This window comes from Megascapheus bottae, chromosome 36 (genome assembly GCF_031878675.1).
Source record: "Megascapheus bottae isolate mThoBot1 chromosome 36, mThoBot2.hap1, whole genome shotgun sequence".
In the NCBI taxonomy this organism is placed as follows: domain Eukaryota; kingdom Metazoa; phylum Chordata; class Mammalia; order Rodentia; family Geomyidae; genus Megascapheus; species Megascapheus bottae.
The window spans coordinates 6,725,015-6,745,341 of NC_143544.1; the positions used below are offsets into that span (position 1 = coordinate 6,725,015).

Consider the following 20,327-nt stretch of genomic DNA (forward strand, 5'->3'; position numbering starts at 1 on the left):
TGGGGGATGCGGTGACCAGCGGAGCTGTTGCCATGGAGATTGTGGGCCCCTCAGGCAGGAAAGCGGTCCCTCTGAGTGTGGAAGCAGGGATGGAGGAGTCTCTGTCTTCAGTCCCCCATCGCCACACGTCCCTCGGGCCTGCCCCCCTGTCCCCCCCATGTCCCCCACACCCCGTGCTGCTGAGCACCTTACCTCCCTGGGGACTGAGGCTTGTGGCTCTGGTGTAACCTGGGCTCAGGGCTGGGGCTAAGCTAGAGGTTGGGCAATGCTTGTCAGTGCCCACGGCCTATTCTCCCCTTGCAACACCCTGTGGGGGCCAAGGCAGGCTCTGGTGGCCCCGCGGTCCGTGGAGAGAGAGTCTCCAGGCGGGAAACTGAGGCTCGGACGCAAAGGTGTGAAGGCACTGAGGGGGCACGAGAGGAGCGCGCTGACCCCGGCTGTCCCAGAGAGGAGCGTGCGGACAGTTTAAGTGACATCGAACAGCACGTGGCTTGCTGGGGAATCGCCTGTGCTTCTGACCAGGCACTGCGGTCAGGCGGGGGTGAGGCCTGGGCGCCTGTCTGTAACCCCGGCGGCTCAGGAGGTGCAGAGGCCCACAGGGTAAGGCTGGTCTGGGCAGAAAAGTCCACTAGACACATCCTCCCAAAACACCGTCCAAAAGCAGGGCTAGGGGTGTGGCTCAAGCTGGAATGTCAGCCAGGCTCCAGCTGTGTGCTTCCACAGGCCTGCCCGAGTTCAAAGCCCAGTACTTAAAAGAGAAGAATACCAGTCAGGAACAGAATCCTCACAGTCCTGGCCGCTGGAAGTCCAAGGCAAATGGAGGCTGGCCCAGCTCCTGCAGGTCCCGTGTGTGTGGTGCGGTAGTGTGTGTGTGTGTGTGTGTGTGTGTGTGTGTGTAGTGTGTGAGGTGTTGTTTTATTTTGGTGGTGCTGGGGTTTGTGCTTGCTAGGTAGCATTCTCCTCCTTGAGTCTCGTCTCTTGCTACATTGCTCGGTTAGCTTGAGGTCAGGCCTCACTGTCTGAGTTGGCCCGGTCCTGGGGTCCTTTTACTCAGCTCCCTGCCATGGCTGGGGTGACAGATGTGGGCCCACACCTAGGTATTGGTAGCCCTGGGCTCTGGTGAGCTTTGCCCTGGCTGGCGTTGGCTGGGGCCTCTGCCTTCAGGGCAGCCTGAGCGGCGCGTGGCTGGTGTGTCTTTACACGTGGTCTCCTCTCAGAACGACCCTACGGAAACAGCGCCTTCCCGCCACGGCCCTGCTCGCCTCCGCTGCCAGACTTGAGCATGCACGAAAGATCTGGTGATTTGAAGAGAAACCAGAGCTATAGGTTCCTTTTATTTGAAAAAAAAAAAAAAAAAAAGAAAGAAACAAGTGGTAGTGGGATTTGAACTGGAAGCCTCTCTCTTGCTGGGCAGGCGCTGCCCTCTGCAGCCATACCCAGCTCCAATCACCAGATCCTCCAGCACAGCCACGTGTCTGGCCATGTGGCTGTGGTTCGCCTGGACGTGGGGGACTCGCTTTGCCATGTGAGTGGGCCTGGGGCTGGGCAATCTCACGGAAGGACACGGGCTATCCCGGACAGTGCCTGCCTCTCCGTCCCCAGCCAGCTCTCCTTGACCGCTTGGCCTCTAAGGTGCTTAGCCAGCACAGCAGGTGTGTGATGGGGAGAGACGGGGAGATGCAGCGGGGGCCAGAAAGGAGGCAAGGAGGTCTGTGAGTTCAACTGGTGCCACATTCACAGGTTGAACCCTAAAACCCAGGGCCTCATTTTCTCTGCCTTTGGTTCTGGGACAGGCGGTGAGGGCGGCACCCCTGTCAGAATGAGCTTCGCTGGTCCCAGGGCCCCTAGGCCTCTATGGCCACAGCCCACACCCCCACAGAAGGGTGGGGTGTGCGGTACCCACATCCTGTGGGAGCCACATAAATGGGGCTCAGTGCTAGACAATAGCGGTGCCTGAGCTCCGAGCTCCGTGCCGGGGCTGCCAAGGCCTGGTGCTTCAAGTCCTGTCCCACGCCGCGTTGCTATGCTGTGGCTGCTGCTCCTGGCCCTCCCCAGCCTGGGGGGCTCCACCCCCGGGACCCCGGGTGAGTCCTAACGCCAAGCCCCCCCCCGCCAGACCCCCGCCCCGTCCCCTGACTGCCCCCTTCTTCCCCCAGGCCCAGAGATGGAGGGCATTGTTGGGGGCTGCCCCGTCTCTGCCAGGAGCTTCCCGTGGCAGGTGAGCCTGAGGTTCTACGACATGGAGGAGGGCCGCTGGAAGCACATCTGTGGGGGCTCCCTCGTCCACCCGCAGTGGGTGCTGACCGCGGCCCACTGCCTGAAGCCGTGAGTGGGCTCTGCCCCGGGGCGTGGGGGGTTTCTGGGGGCCTCCGGGGTGGCAGGGGAGCCCTGGGCCATCCCCGGGGCAGCTGGGGGGGGGCACGCGTGGGCTCCCGGCCTCCCTGAGGGCCGCCGGCCGCCTCTGCAGGCAGGAGCTGGAGGCCTGCGCCTTCAGGGTCCAGGTGGGCCAGCTGAGGCTGTACGGGCCGGACGAGGAGCTGAGCAAGGTGACCCGGATCATCAGACACCCTGACTACAACGAGAGCCTGGGGGGCCCCGGGGGCGCGGACATCGCCCTGCTGAGGCTGAAGGCCCGGGTGCCTGTGGAGCGTGTGGGCCCCGTGGCCCTCCCCGCCGCCTCCCTGAGAGTCTCTGAGAAGAAGATTTGCTGGGTGACCGGCTGGGGCGACACCAAATACCTCAGTGGGTACCGGGAGGCGGGGTCCCTTCTCCCTCCACCGCTGCAAAGCGATGGCCACCCAACCCCCCGGTCTCACCCTGCCCCTCCCCACAGCGCCCCTGCAGCCTCCCTACCACCTGCAGGAGGTGACGGTGCCCATCGTGGGCAACAAGGACTGCAACCGGCATTATCAGCGTTACAGGAACTCCTCCCAAGACAGCCTCCGCATCAGGGAGGACATGCTGTGTGCCGGCAGCAAGGGCCAGGACTCGTGTAAGGTGCGGGCCTCCAGTCTCCCTTCTCTGCCCAGCCCTCCCTCCCCCACCCAGCTCTCCCCCCAGCCCTCCCTCCCCCACCCAGCTCTCCCCCCAGCCCTCCCTCCTCCACATCCAGCCCTCTCTCTCCCACACCCAGCCCTCCCCCCTCCAGCCCTCCCTCTCAGGGGAGCACTGAGCCCTGCCTCCCCCCACAGGGCGACTCTGGAGGTCCCCTGGTCTGCAGGTGGAACTGCACGTGGGTGCAGGTGGGTGTGGTGAGCTGGGGCATAGGCTGTGGGCTCTCCAACTTGCCTGGAGTCTACACCCGTGTGACCAGCTACATACCCTGGATCCGCCAGTACATCCCCCAGTTCTCCGGGCCCTTGATGGGGCCCAAATGACAGAGACCCCAGCCTCTCCTGTGATACCCCCCTCGCCTCTGCCTGGATCTCCTCCCCCACCGCCTCCCCCTCCAGAGCAGAGAGACCCCTGCCAGGCTGGTCCACTGCATCTGGCTGCCTCGACCTGGATAGAAGCAGAGTGGACAGGGATGTGTGGCCGGGTCCCAGCACATGAGGGCGCCTGTTCTCCCTGCGCTCCCATTAAACTCCCCTTGACGTCCGCCTCCTTGGTCTGTGTTGGAATTTCTTGCCCAGAAGTGTGCGGCTGTGGTGGCTGAGCCCGCAGAGGAGGGGTCCCCACGGGGTGGCCGGGAGAGCGCCTCCCCTGGGCCATCTCGGGGAGCTGGATGAGGCGCGGGCCTCTCTGGACACAGTGTTGGGGTCTCCGCTTTGGGGAACACCCACACAGCAGGGTCAGCATGCCTGGCTCAAATTCTAAAGGGTGGAATGCGGATTTCTAAGCCAGGGTGCTGTGACCCCTGCTGGGGTGAAGTGAGAGGACGCAGGTCCTGGGTGCCACAGAGGGTCCTGGGTGCCCACAGAGGGTCCTGGGTGCCCACAGAGGGTCCTGGGTGCCCACAGAGAGTCCTGGGTGCCCACAGAGGGTCCTGGGTGCCCACAGAGGGTCCTGGGTGCCCACAGAGAGTCCTGAGCATCCACAGAGGGTCCTGGGTGCCCACAGAGAGTCCTGGGTGCCCACAGAGGGTCCTGGGTGCCCACAGAGGGTCCTGAGCATCCACAGAGGTTCTTGGGTGCCCACAGAGGGTCCTGAGCATCCACAGAGGGTCCTGAGCATCCACAGAGGGTCCTGGGTGCACACAGAGGGTCCTGAGCATCCACAGAGGGTCCTGAGCATCCACAGAGGGTCCTGGACATCCACAGAGGGTCCTGGGTGCCACAGAGGGTCCTGGGTGCCCACAGAGGGTCCTGAGCATCCACAGAGGGTCCTGGGTGCCCACAGAGGGTCCTGAGCATCCACAGAGGGTCCTGGGTGCCCACAGAGGGTCCTGAGCATCCACAGAGGGTCCTGGGTGCCACAGAGGGTCCTGAGCATCCACAGAGGGTCCTGGGTGCCATAGAGGTTCCTAGGGGCCCACAGAGGGTCCTGGGTGCCCACAGAGAGTCCTGGGTGCCCACAGAGGGTCCTGGCCATCCACAGAGGGTCCTGAGCATCCACAGAGGGTCCTGAGCATCCACAGAGGGTCCTGGGTGCCACAGAGGGTCCTGGGTGCCCACAGAGAGTCCTGGGTACCCACAGAGGGTCCTGGGTGCCCACAGAGAGTCCTGGGCACCCACAGAGGGTCCTGGGTGCCATAGAGGGTCCTGGCCATCCACAGAGGGTCCTGGGCACCCACAGAATGTCCTGGGTGCCCATAGAGGATCCTAGGTGACACAAAGGGCCCTGAATGCCCACAGAGGGTCCTGGGTGCCACAGAGGGTCCTGGGCACCCACAGAGGTTCCTGAGTGCTCACAGAGGGCCCTGGGTGCCCACAGAGGGTCCTCAGTGCCTACAGAGGGTCCTGGGCTCCCACAGAAGTTCTTGGGCACCCACAGAGGTCCTGGCCACCCACAGAGGGCCCTGGCCATCCACAGAGGGTCATGGGTGCCCACAGAGAGTCCTGAGTGCCCACAAAGGGTCCTGGGTGCCCACAGAGGGTCCTGGCTGACCACAGAGGGTCCTGGGGGCACCCACAGAGAGTCTTGAGTGTCCACAGAGGGTCCTGGGTGCCCACAGAGGGTCCTGGGGGCACCCACAGAGGGTCCTGGCTTTCCACAGAAGGCCCTGGCCATCCACAGAGGGTCCCGGGCACCCACAGAGGGTCCTGGCCATCCACAGAAGGCCCTGGCCATCCACAGAGGGTCCTGGCTTTCCACAGAAGGCCCTGGCCATCCACAGAGGGTCCCGGGCACCCACAGAGGGTCCTAGCCATCCACAGAGAGTCCTGGGTGCCCACAGAGGGTCCAGGACAGAATGTGCCTGAGTACACAGACCGCATAATCCAAGCATGTGATGGCGCTGCTGCAATCCTGTGCCAATGAAGCTGTTAACCCAATTTTTAAAGGCCCACAGCTTTCCTTTCTCTGATTCCTTTTGTTATTATTATTTTTTAGATTATTAGTGTAAAGGTGAAGTACAGAGAGGTTACAGTTCACAAGTCAGGTATAGAGAATCTTTTCTTTCTATCTTGAACTCTGGGCCTGGGCACTGTCCCTGAGCTTCTTGATTTTTTTTTAAAAAATCTTTTCCTTTTATTTTCACTAATTTTATTTTTATTTTTATTTCTTGTTGACGTGGTACTAAAGAACTAAAGCCAGGGCCTCACGAATACTAGACAAGCATTTTACCACTGAGCCATATTCTCAGCTCCTTGGACAATGATTTTTTTTTTTGCCAGTCTTGGGGCTTGAACTCAGGGCCTGAGCCCTGTCCTTAGGTTTTTCTCAAGGCTAGGACTCTGCCTCTTGAGCCTCAGCACCACTTCTAGCTTTTTCTGTGTCTGTGGTACTGAGGAATCGAACCCAGGGCTTCTTGCATGCTAGACAAGCACTCTACCACTAAACCACATTCTCAGCTCCAATGATTCTTTTAAAGCTGCAAAACCAGAGCCGAGTCCCTGGAGAAGCTGGTCCACCACCCGCATCCACCATGGACCAGGCCTTGCTGGGGTCCTTGGGGTCTTCGAGTCATCCTGCCTTCCGGAAGTGGGGTCTGCAGATGTACTGGGAGCTGGTGTTCACTCTGGGGAGTCCCGGTGGTCTGGATACTGTGGCTTGGGCAGGAAGGGACAAGGCTTTGCAGGCACCCAGGACACCCGAGTGGGCAGAAGGATGGGACGCCTTATCTGTGGCCCCAGGGGGTGGGCAGAGGGCAGGAAGAGGGTAAGACGTGGAGCTGGCTGTGCCAAGGAGGTGCCAGTCCCCCACCCCCATGTCCTTGGCCTCTCCACAGAGGAGCCGGGCTGGGGAGGTGGTGGGCGCCAGCCATTTCTTCCCTCTGGTGCTGCCCACCACCTCCACGCGTGTTTCTGACTCTCTGTTGCCTGGGTTGAACTTGTGGGCACCGTGGGGCCTGCTGCCCTCAGGGGGGGCTGGACCTGCAGAGCTCAGCCAGGAGCATGACAAGTGGGCCCACAGCTTGGGGCCCATGTCCACACCGCATGCTGGCTGCTGCCCAGTCAGTGCCAAGAGGGAGGCCTGGCTGCCCCTGGGTGGGATGTGGGAGCCAGCGGGGCGTGCTGCCCTGGGGAAGCCTGGCCCAAGGGGATCACAGATGGGGCTTCTGGGAGCTGCCGTGGTACCCCCAAACCTGCTGGCTCCCCATTCCCGCCTGAGCACTGCTGGGCCTCATCTTAGGGGATCCTCTGTGCTTGACCTGGTGCTGGCTGCCAGTGTGCCCACACCCCGCCACGGTCTTCTCCTCTGCATGCATGCGTGTGTGTGCGTGTGAACACAGGCAGGCGTGTGTGGTCACGACGGCACACGTGCGTGTGTTTTAATGTGTGTCAACCCATGTGTCGAGCGCATGTTTGCCTGAGTGCCAGAGTTCACGTGTGCATGCGTGAGCACGTGTGTGTACGCGTGTGTTCTGGTTACTTGGGTGGAAACGGCCCCAACATGTGCCGCAGGTGAGATGGGGACAATCGCCTGTCACCTCCTCCTAGGAACTGCAGGCCACTCACCGTGGAGTCCTCACCGAAGGCGGGCTGGGCCCCTGTCCCCGAGTCTGCACCGCCTGGAACCTGTGACTCTCCACCATCACCGAGGCCCCTGCCTCGGCTACAAGTTCACCCCCAGTGGCCCCGGCCTCGCAGCCCCAGTCCTGCTGGGACCCCTGCCAGTGGAAGACCCCGGGACCAATGCTCTTGAAGTCTAAGAAGGGGGAAGGAAGACCAGGGAAAACCCAGCGACAGCCGGAGTTAGCACCGTTTTGCCACACTAACCAGCAGAGGCCCGACCCCAGCATCATGTCCAGAGATAAGAGAAGCACTTGATTTTTATGGCTGATAAATCCACCCACAGAGTGTGATAAAAACTCTTGACAAACCTGGGGGATCGTCTTACAGAAACTACAGCACTCGTCCTCGCCCCCCCTTCCCTCCCCCTCCTATTCTCCCCCTGCTCCTCCAGGTGAGGGCAGGAGGGGACAGGGATGGCCAGTTCCCGACTCCTGCCCACCCTAGGGGTCAGGTGAGCTAATAAACCAAGGCAGAAGGATTAGGAAGAAAGAGGTGAGCTCAAGAGCTGGTAGCTCATGCCTGTAATCCTGGACACTGCCTTTGAACCTGGATCCTCAGATCTCAGGCTGGGATTATAGGTCTGAGCCACTGGGGTCTGCTGTGTCTCTGCCTTCTTGGACACATGAGTCTGAGACGTGTGGCTAGGACTTCAAGTGTGAGGTGGCCGTGTCACTGAGAGGAGCAGAAGGCACAGAAAAGGGACGCAGAAGAGTGGCTGTCCTCACAAGGTTGGAGGAACAATAACCTTGAGGTCTTTAGCCGAGCTGCTGCTCTGTGTTTTGCTGCCCTGAGGGCTTTGTAGGATGCACCATGCTTCATGGGGAATCCCTCCCCCCCTCCCCTCCCCTCCCTCCCCTCCCCTCCCCTCCACTTCTATCTCCTCTCCACCTCCATCTCCCCTCCATCTCCTCTCCATCTCCTCTCCATCTCCCCTCTACCTCCACCTCCACCTCCACCTCCATCTCCCCTCCATTTCTATCTCCACCCACAGGCTGGGCTGGTCCCTGCCTCCCTCACCAGGAGCAGGGAGCGGAGGACCTTCTGGGCCCTGCAGGAAGGAGAGGGAGGCTGAGTCTGTCTCGAATTCGTGCTGACACACAAAGCTGGGTCATAGTTGGAGATGTGGGCGGGACCCTGCATGGCCCCTTCACACTCAGGTTTCAAGGACCTCTGCCCTTTCCTGTCAGCTCCCAGATGACCCTCTGCCCAGCGTTTCCCAATCCACTCTCTTGCAACACCAGCCCCTCGCAGCCGCAGTCTGTATCTAACGGCAGCCCGGCCACAGGCCTGGGCACGGCTCTCACTGGCCAGCCCTGGCCCCAGACCCCTGTGGCCCTGGCCATTTCTCTGGTCCTATCGAGGAGGTTCTCTTGATGGCCTTCCTCCCATATCAGGCCAGCCAGGCCTCCAGTCTCCAGGGCCTGAAGTTCAAGTCTGAGTAGATGTGGAGCTGGGTCAGCGGGCACGCTGGACGTGGAGGGTGCCTCTCCAGCGGCCCTCATGTCATACTCTAGGGGTTGAGGGTGCCGTGCTGGGTCCCTGCTGCCTCTCCCCACTCAAGCAGCTCCTGTCTGAAGGCCTTGACTTCCAGGATGCCCCCTCCAGCCTCTCCTGGCAGCTTCCCCAAAGGGCCCCAACTCATGGCCTGGTAAGTCTGGGGCTCACCAGGGCCTCACACATTCCAGAGGCTGCTAGAGCCAGCGTGACCACCACCGCCCTCAGCACACCTTGGCACATCTGTCCTGGGGCTTCCCTGTGCCAAGGCCGTCTGGGTCCTAGCTCAGGACCTCAAGCCCTGCTCTACTGTTGGAGCTGGCCTTGTGTCCAAGGCGCACCGCCCTGGCCTCTCTTTTCTGGCCACTGGGAGCCACCATCTCTCCAATATCAACAGCCACAGAGGAGGCTGCTCTGCACCCGGAGCCAGGGCCAGCGTGCACGGAGCAGGGAGGGACGGGAAGCTGGTTCCCAGTGACGGGGAGAAGCCTGGGGGCCAGGGCTGGGCAGCTGAGCCAGGGCTAGCCTGGATCCTCAGGGAGCTGCTCAGGAGGCCCCAAGAGGCACAGGCAGAGTGAGCAGGGAAACTTAGGGCCGTTCCCGAGTGTGGGCGCCCTGCAGGGTCCGAGGAGGCCCCACTACAGTCACAAAATCCCCCACAAAGCAGCCACAGCCACCGGGAGAACCGTGGGCACTGGCCACAGACAAAGTGCTTGACCAGGGACACTGCAGGCTCCAGGCTCCCTGCTGCCCCCCCAGAAGGGTCCCTGGACCTCTGCTGCCCACCAGGCGGTGGGGATGGGCACAGGCTGCTTGGCCCCAGGCTGGTCTGCAGCCCCTGGGCCGTCCACGTGGGACTCAGGACTCACTCCTGCAGACACACTCGGGACGTGGTGTCCGGGCCACACACAGCTCACATGGGGCAGGCCGGGCTGTGGGGAGGCAGCAGAGCCTGGGTAGGAGGGCAGAAGCCCCTGTCCCCGTGGGCCTGCAGCTCTGTGAGCTCCCCTGAGCCACAGCCCTCTCCTGTCCACAACCTGCCCTCTGCAGCTCCTGTGAGCAGGGGCTGACAAGCGACATGGGAACCGGGAACCCTGGGGAGACTGTGGGTCCAGGAGTCAGGCAGCCCTCCCCCACCTCAGCGGAGGCCCAAACCACTTCCCCCAGGCCCCCCGCCCCCAGGCCTGGCCAAGCCCCCTGCCCACTTCCTGTGGCCGAAGGATAAAGGGGCTCCGAGGCCCAGTAGGACAGACCTGTGGGGACCTGGCAAGGTGAGTGGGGGTGCCCTGGCCTCCCCGGGGGCGCTGGCCTCCTGGGCCAGGCCTCCATGCTGTCTCCTTGCAGATGTTCAGCCTGCCAAGCCTGGTGCTTGTCCTCCTGGTGGGATCCGCTGCTGAGCTGGCTGTCCCCGAGCCTCCTGGACACCCCGTCCTCAGGGCCCTGGGGGGTCCTCAAGGTCCTGGAGCGCCTTGGGTTTTGGGGACCCTTGGGGTTCTGAGGGGCCCTTGGGGTTTTGGGGTCCTTGAGGTTCTGGGGTCCTTGGGGTTCTGGGGTCCCCGAAGTCCAGGGGTGCATGGCCTGCCCCTGGCTGGCCTGGGTGGCAGGCTGGCCCCCGTCCCCTGACACCTGGTTTCCTTCCAGTTCCTGACACCAGGAATGAGCTGGTGGGCATCGTGGGGGGCGCCAATGCCCCCCAGGGGCGGTGGCCATGGCAGGTCAGCTTGAGGGTGTACAGCTACTACATGACGGCGTGGGTGCACATCTGTGGGGGCTCCCTCATCCACCCCCAGTGGGTGCTGACCGCTGCCCACTGCATCCACCGGTGAGTCCACTCTGGGGTCCCGGCTCGGGGGCTGCCCGGGGCTCCAGTTGACGCTTTTCCCGTGTGAGCTGGGTGGGTGGGTGGTGAGCCTCCTCCTGGCTCCCCGTGTCCGCAGGCGGAACGCGGACCCGTCTGCCTTCCGCATCCACGCGGGGGACGTGTACCTGTACAGAGGCCAGCCGCTGCTCGGCGTCAGCAGGATCGTCATCCACCCCGACTTTGTCTCTGCCTCTCTGGGCTCCGACGTGGCGCTGCTCCGGCTGGCAGAGCCTGTGCAGAGCTCTGCCAACGTCAAGCCCGTCAAACTGCCCTCGGGCTCCGTGAACGTCACCCCGAAGAACTCGTGCTGGGTGACAGGCTGGGGCACCGTCAGTATGTTCGGTAAGTGTGGGGAAGGGAGGGAGTCAGGCCAGGGCCAGGCCGCGGGACCTGTGGGCAGGTGAGGCTGGGTGGCCATGACCGCCCTCCTTCTCCCTTCCCTCCCCAGCCTCGCTGCCCCCACCCTACCGCCTGCAGCAGGTGAAGGTGCAGGTGGTGGACAGCGAGCTCTGTGAGAAGCAGTACCGCAGGCTGCTCTGGTACCGGCGGTCAGGTGGGAGGATCATCCAGCCGGACATGCTGTGTGCGGGAAGCATTGGCCGGGACTCCTGCTACGTAAGTCACCACCCTCCCCCCCCACTCCTGCCTCAGGACCCGCCGTCACGGCCTCCCCGTCTTTGCCTCCTCCAGGGTGACTCCGGTGGACCCCTGGTCACCAGGGTGTCCGGTGCCTGGACCTTGGTAGGCGTGGTCAGCTGGGGTTATGGCTGTGCCCTCCAAGACGCTCCTGGGATATACGTGCGCGTCCAGGCCCACGTGCCCTGGATCATGAAGCAGATGCAGAAGTTCTCCTGAGTCCAGCCTGCTGGCCCCGTGCCGGCCAGCTGGAGACCCCCACCCACTCCCGTGCCTTGACTCCTGAGCCCGCCAGGGCCCGGAATCTCTGACCACCAGGGAGGAAGCAGGGCCGATGGTGGGCGAGGCCCGCCTCCTGGGCGGGAGGTGTAGGGCTGGAATTTACTGAGCATCCAGCCAGAAGCTTTCTGCTTCCTGGCCTCTGAATAAAGATGTCGTGATGGTTCTTGCTGGGGTGTTTGTGGGAGCGTAGATCTCTTCTCTGGGATAGCACTGGAGGCTCTGTATCATCAACACCAGTTCTAGGCGTGGAAACCAAGGCACAGACTTTGCAAAGGTGGAGCTCCTGTGGTGACCAAGTCAGCACAATTCAAGAACATCTGTGTTCTGTGGTCTTGTCCCCAAGCCCTCAGCTCCCCGGCCAACTTGTCTGTTCAGGCCTGGAGGCATTGCTCGAGTGGTTAAGCACCTGTCTCAAAAGTACAAAAGTCCTATTTCAAATCCCAGTACCACCAGAAACGAAAATACTGAACAAAACAAACACAACCTGAAGTTTAGAATCCAAGCCCCTTTGCCTCCAGGCACCCTCAGGGTCGCTCAGCCCGGCGGGCTGGGCTGTGTTGTCCAGGGCCTGGCTGGCTGGGGTCCAGGGTCTGTGTCCCTGTGCCATCACTCCACCATTGGTCCACCGGCCTTCCGGTCACCACTGCCAGCGAGGCCAGGGGAGGTGGCCAAATTCTTGGAGCCTATACCCTGTTCCACCCTGGGCCTCTGGAGGAACTCGGTATCCTGGCCCCCCACCCCGTCTCCCATGCCCAGTCAAGGGCCCTGCTCTCCTTTGTGGCTTATAAGGAATGGGGACCAGTGCTTTCTGTTCCCTAACTGTCATGCCAAGATGCTCAGTGTCTCTTCAGAGCAGTGGCCGGTGACACTGGCAAGGGGACAGGAGCGCCACCTCTATCCTCCAGCCTTGAAGCCAGCTGCCACTGGCTCATTCAGAAACAAAACAGTCAGAACCACTCTGCCACATGACCCACAGACCCATCTCTGTGGTCCCAGGCTGGGGCCCGGTCGGTAGGTTCAGAGCGAGGTTCTCCATGTAGACAGTTCCATGAGGCAGGCCTGGTCTCTGCACTTAGAACGCCGGCCCCGGGGTGGACCCACCTTCCTGACTGCCCCTGGGTCTTTTCCTACAGGGCAGGCCAGTTTCCAAAGGAGATACTGGGGCCTGTGGAGTGGGGGTTGGGGGAGTCCTGTGACCATCCTGTGCTTCCAGGGAGAGGCCCCGGAGCAGCTCAGAGCAAAGGCCCCAGGGCAAGTCAGAGCCACAGCCGAGGTCCTGTGTCCTGGAAGCTGGCAGACCCGACGTGGGCTTCTCCAGGCTGTCAAGGCCCAGGGCCTCAGTGCCACCCGTGGCTAATGCTGGGGGCCCACACTGCCCTATACAGGGAATACATGGCAGATTTCTTGATAAGGAAGATGAGGCCAGCAACGCAGTGAGAGCTTATATCCTTACAGAATAACACAGTGAAGGAGGGGGAAAATATTCTTACAGAAAAAATAGCTTAAAATTAAAAGAAAAATAAAGCCCCCGAATGACACACACACACACACACACACACACACACACACACACTGGGATGTGATAAATTATATAGACTCTAGACATTCACACACGGAGGCCAAGGGAGGGAGATACTGGAGTATTTGGTGAAGGCTCAGTAGCTCTGTGGAGATGACCACATAAAAGAACACTCTAGGAAATGAACTCCAAGAAAACCAGGCAAGAGTCATGTCTTCTAGTTGCCGTGGTTGCTGTGTGCGTTGCTTTTCCTCTCGTCTTATTTGTTCGTTGGCTTGTGTATGCAGGGCAAGCGGGGAGCATGGAAAAGGTGGAACAAGGGTGAAGAGATGGCCCTAGAATCTGTGCGGAAATGAACTGTCTGTCTTGTGGGTGGGGAGGGGAGGGAAAACCCCCGGAGAGAGCGAGGGAAGGGAGCCATGATTCAGAAAGGATTGCCTTACTGCCTCGTTCCTGTGGCTGTCGACCCTCTGTGTGTCAATTCTTCAAGAATGACAAACCACCACCAAGCCTCATCACCCAGCAGTGCAGTGCTGCCGTCCACCTCGCTGGCTCCCGGGGAGGGACCCCGGGCCTGGGACCCTCAGAGGTGCCCTGGGGAAGTCAACCCTGCACCGTCCCTTGGTGCCAGAGCCCTTTCTGGAATGTTCACAATAGGTGCCTAGCACACTACTTGAATGGCTCCACTTTCCAGATGAGGAAACTGAGGCATGGAGAGAAACTGAGCTCCTCTGAGGTCCATATATTCATTCACACAGCTTCTGCGGCTGTTTGCTCTGCTCCTACCCTGGACCTACTCCTGAGAGAAGGCAGCAGAGCTGGGCCACCCCGGCACAGAGGGAAACGGCCCCCGTCAGACCATCTGGGAACAGCTGGGAACGACACCGATGACCCTGGCTACGTCCCTTCAGTCTGGTGCAGGCCTTGCTCTGAAATGGGGGTGTCCCGGTGTTGACCCTCTGTCCAGCACTTGCCCAATCCACCCTCTTGCGACACCAGCCCCGGGCAGTCACCGTTTCCATCTAACCGCATCACGAGCCCAGGCACCTGCCACACGCCTGGACGCGGCTCTCACTGGCCACCCCTGGCCCCAGGCCCCTGCGGCCCTGGCCGTTTCTCTGATCCTATCGCTGAGGTTTTCTTGGTGGCCTGGGCTCCCCTATCAGGCTGGCCAGCTATCCTGTCTCCAGCCCTGATGTTGCTTCATGGCCACAGCAGGGACCTTGGAGTGAGGACACAGCTGATCCCACAGAGATACCAGACCCGGCCCACAGCGCAGGGCACGGGCCGTGGACCCCTAGGCCTCTGCTGTTCCTGAAGCATGCCCCCCCCACCCGCCATCAGAGCTGCTGGCCTGTCAGCATCCCACAGGCCACCCTGCAGGGACCTGGAGGACTGGGAGTCTGCCGCTGAGCATGGGGAAGGGGCTGAGGACAGCGGTGGGGGGAGGGGAAAGGGATCCTTGCCTCGCTCAGGCTGATTTTCTCGAGCCTTTGGCAGGGTCCCACTGGTGGCCCCTAGGGCCTTACCCTGCCAGGATGAAGGGCCAGGCAGGTCTGTAGGACAGAGCGCCTCACCAGAGGGGTGTTTCCCCTCCCTGGAGACCCATCCAGGGGCCCCAAGGCTGTTCCGGGTGCAGGCAAGGAGGCCCCTCTCCAGTCACAAAATCCCCCACAGAGCAGCCACCGCCACCGGGAGAACCGTGGGCACTGGCCACAGACAAAGTGCTTGACCAGGGACACTGCGGGCTCCAGGCCCCCTGCTGCCCCCCCCGGGAGGGTCCCTGGACCTCTGCTGCCCACTAGGCGGTGGGGACGGGCACGGTCTGCTTGGCCCCGGGCCCCTGGGCAGTCCACATGGGACTCAGGACTCACTCCTGCAGACACACTCGGGACGTGGTGTCTGGGCCACACACGGCTCACATAGGGCAGGCCGGGCTGCGGGGAGGCAGCAGAGCCTGGGTAGGAGGGCAGAAGCCCCTGTCCCCGTGGGCCTGCAGCTCTGTGAGCTCCCCTGAGCCACAGCCCTCTCCTGTCCACAACCTGTCCTCTGCAGCTCCTGTGAGCAGGGGCTGACAAGCAACATGGGAACCGGGAACCCTGGGGAGACCGTGGGTCCAGGAGTCAGGCAGCCCTCCCCCACCTCAGCGGAGGCCCAAACCACTTCCCCCAGGCCCCCCGCCCCCAGGCCTGGCCAAGCCCCCTGCCCACTTCCTGTGGCCGAAGGATAAAGGGGCTCCGAGGCCCAGTAGGACAGACCTGTGGGGACCTGGCAAGGTGAGTGGGGGTGCCCTGGCCTCCCCCGGGGCGCTGGCCTCCTGGGCCAGGCCTCCATGCTGTCTCCTTGCAGATGTTCAGCCTGCCAAGCCTGGTGCTTGTCCTCCTGGCGGGATCCGCTGCTGAGCTGGCTGTCCCCGAGCCTCCTGGACACCCCGTCCTCAGGGCCCTGGGGGGTCCTCAAGGTCTTGGAGCGCCTTGGGTTCCAGGGGGTCCTTGAGCTCTGGGGAATTCTTGGGGCTCTGGGGAGGGACGCTTGGGGCCCTGGGAAGTTCCTTTGGGCTCTGGGGAGTCCTTGGGTTTTGGGGTGTCCTTGGGTACTGGGGAGTCATTGGGGATCTGGGGTCCTTGGGGTTCTGGGGTCCTTGAGGTTCTGGTGTCCTTGGGGTTCTGGGGTTCTTGAGGTTCTGGGGTCCTTGGGGTTCTGGGGTCCCCGAAGTCCAGGGGTGCATGGCCTGCCCCTGGCTGGCCTGGGTGGCAGGCTGGCCCCCATCCCCTGACACCTGGTTTCCTTCCAGTTCCTGACACCAGGAATGAGCTGGTGGGCATCGTGGGGGGCGCCAACTCCCCCCAGGGGCGGTGGCCGTGGCAGGTCAGCCTGAGGATGTACAGCTACTACATGACGGCGTGGGTGCACATCTGTGGGGGCTCCCTCATCCACCCCCAGTGGGTGCTGACCGCTGCCCACTGCATCCACCGGTGAGTCCACCCTGGGGTTCCGGCTCGGGGGCTGCCCGGGGCTCCAGTTGACGCTTTTCCCGTGTGAGCTGGGTGGGTGGGTGGTGAGCCTCCTCCTGGCTCCCCGTGTCCGCAGGCGGAACGCGGACCCGTCTGCCTTCCGCATCCACGCGGGGGACGTGTACCTGTACGGAGGCCAGCCGCTGCTCGGCGTCAGCAGGATCGTCATGCACCAGGACTACGTGTACGGGGTGCTGGGCTCCGACGTGGCGCTGCTCCGGCTGGCGGAGCCCATGCACTGCGCGGCCAACGTCAAGCCCGTCAAACTGCCCTCCAGCTCCCTGGATGCCGCCTCGCTGAGTCAGTGCTGGGTGACAGGCTGGGGACAAGTCAGCCTGTTTTGTAAGTGTGGGGCACACGGAGGGCGTCAGGGAAGGAGCCAGGCTGTGTGGCCAAAGCGAGGAGGGGAGAAAGCTCACCCCGGGTGGGGTCCAGGGAGGAGGGCAGGAAGCCCTGATGCACTGACCACGGCCACTTCCTCTCCGCACCCCAGAGGCTCCCTGAAGAGCCCGGCCTGGAGACCAGGACCTCACTGCCGGAGAGTGAAACGATGCCTCTTATTTTTTTTTTTCTTTAAATGACAAAAAGAGCATTGTGTAAATACAGAGGGCCATCGCGCCATCCTGTGCTGGCCGTGGATGGGTCCACAGCTGCCTCCATGCAGCCCGTGTTCAGGCTCAGCGAGGGGAAAGGTCTGGGTGGGGAGGCCCCGGGGGGGCGAGGGGGGAGCCAGGATGGCCCTGGGTCCCCAGGGTAAGCCGTCGGAGGTCCTGGCCAGGTGAGGTCTGCGCCGTCCCAACCCCGCCGGCTTCTCTCCCCAGCCTCGCTGCCCCCGCCCTACCGCCTGCAGCAGGTGAAGGTCCAGGTGGTGAGCAACGCGGTGTGTGAGGAGAAATTCCACAATGCCACTTGGCACCGTTACAAAGACTTCAGGTTCATCCAGGAGGACATGCTGTGTGCGGGCGGCCTCGGTCGTGGCTCTTGCTACGTGAGTCTCGGCCTGCCCTCCCCCTGCCCACTCCTGCCTCTGGATCCCCAGTCACAGCGTCTTCTCCCCCCCCACTCCAGGGTGACTCTGGTGGACCCCTGGTCTGCAGGGTGTCCGGCGCCTGGACCCTGATGGGCGTGGTGAGCTGGGGCCTCGGCTGTGCCCTGATCGACGTTCCTGGGGTCTATGCACGTGTTCAGACCTATGTTCCCTGGGTCATGAGGCAGATGCAGAGGTTCTCCTGAGCCCACCCGCTGGCCACAGGCTGGTCATTGAGGGGGGACCGCGGCCCACTCCTATGCCTCTGCTCTCGTCTCTGCCTGGACTCCTGAGCCTGGCCCTCGCTGGCCTTTGGGAGCCCAGGGCCTCCCTGACCAGGAGGAGGCAGGAAGGTATGAGGTCCTCCCTGACCTACCGCCTGCCTGGCGACCAGTCACCAGAGAAGGAGGCCTGGGCGTGGGCTCCGGGGCTCTGGGCTGCAGAATCCAGCTGTGGAAGACAGCGAGGTTGTGTCTGCTTTCTGGCTGTGCTGAATAAAAATACCATGAGCACTGGCGTGTCCAGAGTTTTGTTTGAGCTCAGATCTTTTCTCTGGGAGAAACGCCTGCAGGTTCTGTTTCAATGCTATTTTCAGATGAGGAAACGGAGGCTGGAGCTCACGGAGGGCCAGGGTGGGGCTGGGAGGGGGTGCTGGCCCGCACACTCTGGGCCGATCGGTGCTCTCTGTCCTTGACCCTGGCCTCCGGGATCCACAGGCAGCTGCCAGACTCATTCCTATCCGTCACCCCTCTTCCTCAGGCGCCCTGCACCCCAAGCTCAGACTCAGCTACACTGGGTGGGAGCCAGGAGGAGCAACAGGCCACCACATGGGACCTAAGACCAGGGCCTCCCATCAACCACCCCGTGCCTGGCGCCCCACCGGGAGCTCCCAGGCCTCCAGGACCACCCTCTCGCCAAGTGGGGCCCCTCCCTGGCCCGTCATCTTGGTTCCTCCGCAGTGGCCAAGGGGAAGGGCCTGTGTGTCCATGTGGCCTGTAGGTGGCTTAAGAGTTAGACTGGCCAAGGGCAAGCTTGCCGGGCCTCTGCTGAAGGCCAAGAGCAACTGCCTTGCAAAGTGCAAAAGCCTGCGGACGGCTGTAGCTGCCTGTGGTCCAGTGTAGGTGGGGAGGTAGGTGGGCGGGCTGTCGGCAGTCAGCCCTGGGCCTTCTGGTCTACCTTGTCACACTGTCTCACTGCCTCCCTCCTCATGTCACTCGTGAGCTTTGCGGCATCACGGAGCTCTGGTGCACTGCCAGGACCCTGCGGTGCTAGCCCGGGCACATTGGTGCAGCCGTGTGCCTCTGTGTCTGTTTGTGGGTGTTCCTCACTAGGGCTGGGTGGGGTGCTGAGTGGGGTGGGGTCAGAGCAAGATGGGCAGGGCAGCAAGACACCAGGGCCCTGGCTGGTTGGATGCTGAGGACCGAAGGTCCTGGTCAGGTCCACCCCCTCTCCCTGGGCATCTTCCTGGCCTGGCCATGGCATGAGAGCGAATTTGAGGGTTCTGTGACTGACCTGCTGGAACGTTCTGGATGCCACCCCTGGGATGGCCTCACACTGCTGGGGGCAGGGCTGTCATAGCCTCCGTGCTGTGCAGAATCCTGCGCAGCGGATGTGTCTGACCCCTCACTGGACGACTGCCGGGGGAGCTGAGGGGCTAGGGCTGTTGTCAAGAGAGATCCTGCACAGAGGATTGGTCCGCGGGGGAGCAGCTGGGGTCTTGGGGTGTCTCCTCCACATGTCAAAACTACGCCCCTTTCATATCCAGGCCCCAACAGGGCTGCGGGGGGGGGGTTTCCCATTCTCCCTCCCGCCCTCCCCACAGGGCCAGTTCTCAGGGCAGCTCCCAGGGAGGGGAAGGAGCCCGCCCTCTGCTCTGTGGGTTCCCCGGGGTTCAGACCTCTGCTAGGCTTCTAGGCGTCCCACCCCGGAATGGGCACAGGACCCCGTGACCCTGCTCCACCTCCCCAGAGCCTGCAGCTCCTCCCAGCCCACAGCGGCTCTCCCCTCACCCCGGCGCCACTTTCTAGGTTTCTCCTTCTCTCTTTGCAGTTACCACACACACAGGCATAGGTTTTACGTGGAGGATGTCTGGAAAGGACCTCTGTCCTCAGAGGAGACTCTGAACGTCCCTTTTTGGTATAAACACCTTTTGTTTTTTATTTTCAGTGAGAACCATATGTACCTATTGCAAAATCAAAAAGGCAAAGATAAAGATCTGCCTTCCCATCTCTCAGGGACGCTGTGGACACAGTGCCCTCCATGACAGCTGGACCCCAGTGGACACCTCCAGATGTCCTCCAAGCTGTGCAGGGCAGGAGACTAGAGGCTCAGATCCCAAGGGCACCACAGCTTTGGATGGGGGGCAGGAAGGAAAAGTGGGCAGTGGGGCAAGAAAAGGGCAGCGAAGGGCCCTGGGCCTGAACCTCCTCTAAACAGGCACCAGATCCTGAGCAGCTCAGGGTAGCTCAAGCCAATGGCAGCAGAGATAAAAGCATCTGTTGGCACTCTCTAGACTGCCCAGTCCAGCCAGATAGGGCCAGGCTGGTTCCGCAGGAGAGCTCCAGCCTATCCATCACCAGGCCCTGAGTTCAAACCCTTCCACAGGAGCAGGGCTGGCTCCATCGGCAGCCTGTGTGAGGGGATGGCCGCCTCTCCCAGCATGGTGCTGGCACTTTGGCAGACCTAGAGTCTGAGGACACACTGGCCTCCAAACGTCTCTAAACCTGGCTGGCTTGCAGCTGCCCAGCTGCCCGACTCTCCCGGACACAGGGGTGGCTGACAGGCTGGGGCTATGCTCGAGAGGGAGGTGGTGTTCCCAGCAGCCCGTCACAGAGGGGCCGGAGAGCCTGGGACCTATTGGCCCCCCTTTTCTCTGAGCCCCTTGTTCTTCAAAGCCAGTCCCATGCTGGTCCTCATGGTTGACTCCTTGCTAAGTGTGCCACTGGCAGGGCATCTGAGCCTGTGTGGAGGTCAGGCGGGGCTGTGCTCTGCTCACTCTGAGCCTCTGCAGCAGGTACCTATCTCCACGGTGGAGATTCTCTGCCAGGCCGGCTGTAGCCAAGATGGCTGCACCACCCCACGGGACATGCTGTGTGCCGGGGGCCTGTGTGTCCTGACGCCCAGGAGAAGTGGGCCAGGCTCAGAGTGGGATTGGGGAGCCAAGAGCCCCGGGAAGGCCCCTGACTCTGTCTTCCCCGCCCTCACGGAGGACTGCTGCCTGCCAGCTGGATGGGGCCTGGCTGTAGGCCGGGACGGTCAGCTCTAGCCAGGGCTGGCTGTGCTATGCTTAAGTGGACATGGCCCACAGCCATATCCAAAAGCTGGGGGCTTGGGGCCAGAACCCCGAGTTCTGGCCTCCAGTGTGTTCTTCCCTAGCCTC

The 20,327-nt window shown here is 62.3% G+C and overlaps 3 protein-coding genes across 3 annotated transcripts; all 3 read left to right on the plus strand.

Moving 5' to 3' along the window:
- Nucleotides 1–1,973: 1,973 nt before the first annotated feature.
- LOC150042369 (mastin-like) lies at nt 1,974–3,592 on the plus strand. The gene is made up of 5 exons (XM_090325025.1): nt 1,974–2,084; nt 2,157–2,325; nt 2,468–2,742; nt 2,834–2,997; nt 3,192–3,592. The coding sequence occupies exons 1-5, from the start codon at nt 2,024–2,026 to the stop codon at nt 3,375–3,377; spliced, it is 855 nt and encodes a 284-aa protein (XP_090181151.1). The 5' UTR covers nt 1,974–2,023; the 3' UTR covers nt 3,378–3,592.
- Nucleotides 3,593–8,707: 5,115 nt separating this feature from the next.
- Nucleotides 8,708–11,469, plus strand: LOC150042370 (serine protease 29-like). Its single transcript, XM_090324694.1, has 7 exons — nt 8,708–8,763; nt 9,660–9,714; nt 9,954–10,065; nt 10,251–10,431; nt 10,547–10,812; nt 10,919–11,085; nt 11,161–11,469. Exons 1-7 carry the CDS (start codon nt 8,708–8,710, stop codon nt 11,323–11,325), a joined length of 1,002 nt encoding a protein of 333 aa, XP_090180820.1. The 3' UTR covers nt 11,326–11,469.
- A 76-nt stretch (nt 11,470–11,545) lies between these two features.
- LOC150042371 (serine protease 29-like) lies at nt 11,546–17,154 on the plus strand. The gene is made up of 8 exons (XM_090324696.1): nt 11,546–11,574; nt 12,602–12,821; nt 15,055–15,183; nt 15,257–15,368; nt 15,702–15,882; nt 15,998–16,263; nt 16,743–16,909; nt 16,990–17,154. The coding sequence occupies exons 1-8, from the start codon at nt 11,546–11,548 to the stop codon at nt 17,152–17,154; spliced, it is 1,269 nt and encodes a 422-aa protein (XP_090180822.1).
- The last annotated feature ends 3,173 nt before the right edge of the window (nt 17,155–20,327 follow it).

What these genes read in the sequence shown, in the direction of transcription:
- LOC150042369 (XM_090325025.1), top strand. Translation starts at nt 2,024, where the DNA reads ATGCTGTGGCTGCTGCTCCTGGCCCTCCCCAGCCTGGGGGGCTCCACC. An exon ending in GGGCGACACCAAATACCTCA is followed by an intron (nt 2,743 to 2,833) that starts GTGGGTACCGGG and finishes CCCTCCCCACAG; the next exon opens with CGCCCCTGCAGCCTCCCTAC. An exon ending in AGGGCCAGGACTCGTGTAAG is followed by an intron (nt 2,998 to 3,191) that starts GTGCGGGCCTCC and finishes CTCCCCCCACAG; the next exon opens with GGCGACTCTGGAGGTCCCCT.
- LOC150042370 (XM_090324694.1), top strand. Translation starts at nt 8,708, where the DNA reads ATGCCCCCTCCAGCCTCTCCTGGCAGCTTCCCCAAAGGGCCCCAACTC. An exon ending in GGGCCCCAACTCATGGCCTG is followed by an intron (nt 8,764 to 9,659) that starts GTAAGTCTGGGG and finishes TGCCCTCTGCAG; the next exon opens with CTCCTGTGAGCAGGGGCTGA. An exon ending in GGGCACCGTCAGTATGTTCG is followed by an intron (nt 10,813 to 10,918) that starts GTAAGTGTGGGG and finishes TTCCCTCCCCAG; the next exon opens with CCTCGCTGCCCCCACCCTAC.
- LOC150042371 (XM_090324696.1), top strand. Translation starts at nt 11,546, where the DNA reads ATGGTTCTTGCTGGGGTGTTTGTGGGAGC. An exon ending in AAGATGAGGCCAGCAACGCA is followed by an intron (nt 12,822 to 15,054) that starts GTGAGAGCTTAT and finishes CCCCCACCTCAG; the next exon opens with CGGAGGCCCAAACCACTTCC. An exon ending in GGGACAAGTCAGCCTGTTTT is followed by an intron (nt 16,264 to 16,742) that starts GTAAGTGTGGGG and finishes TTCTCTCCCCAG; the next exon opens with CCTCGCTGCCCCCGCCCTAC.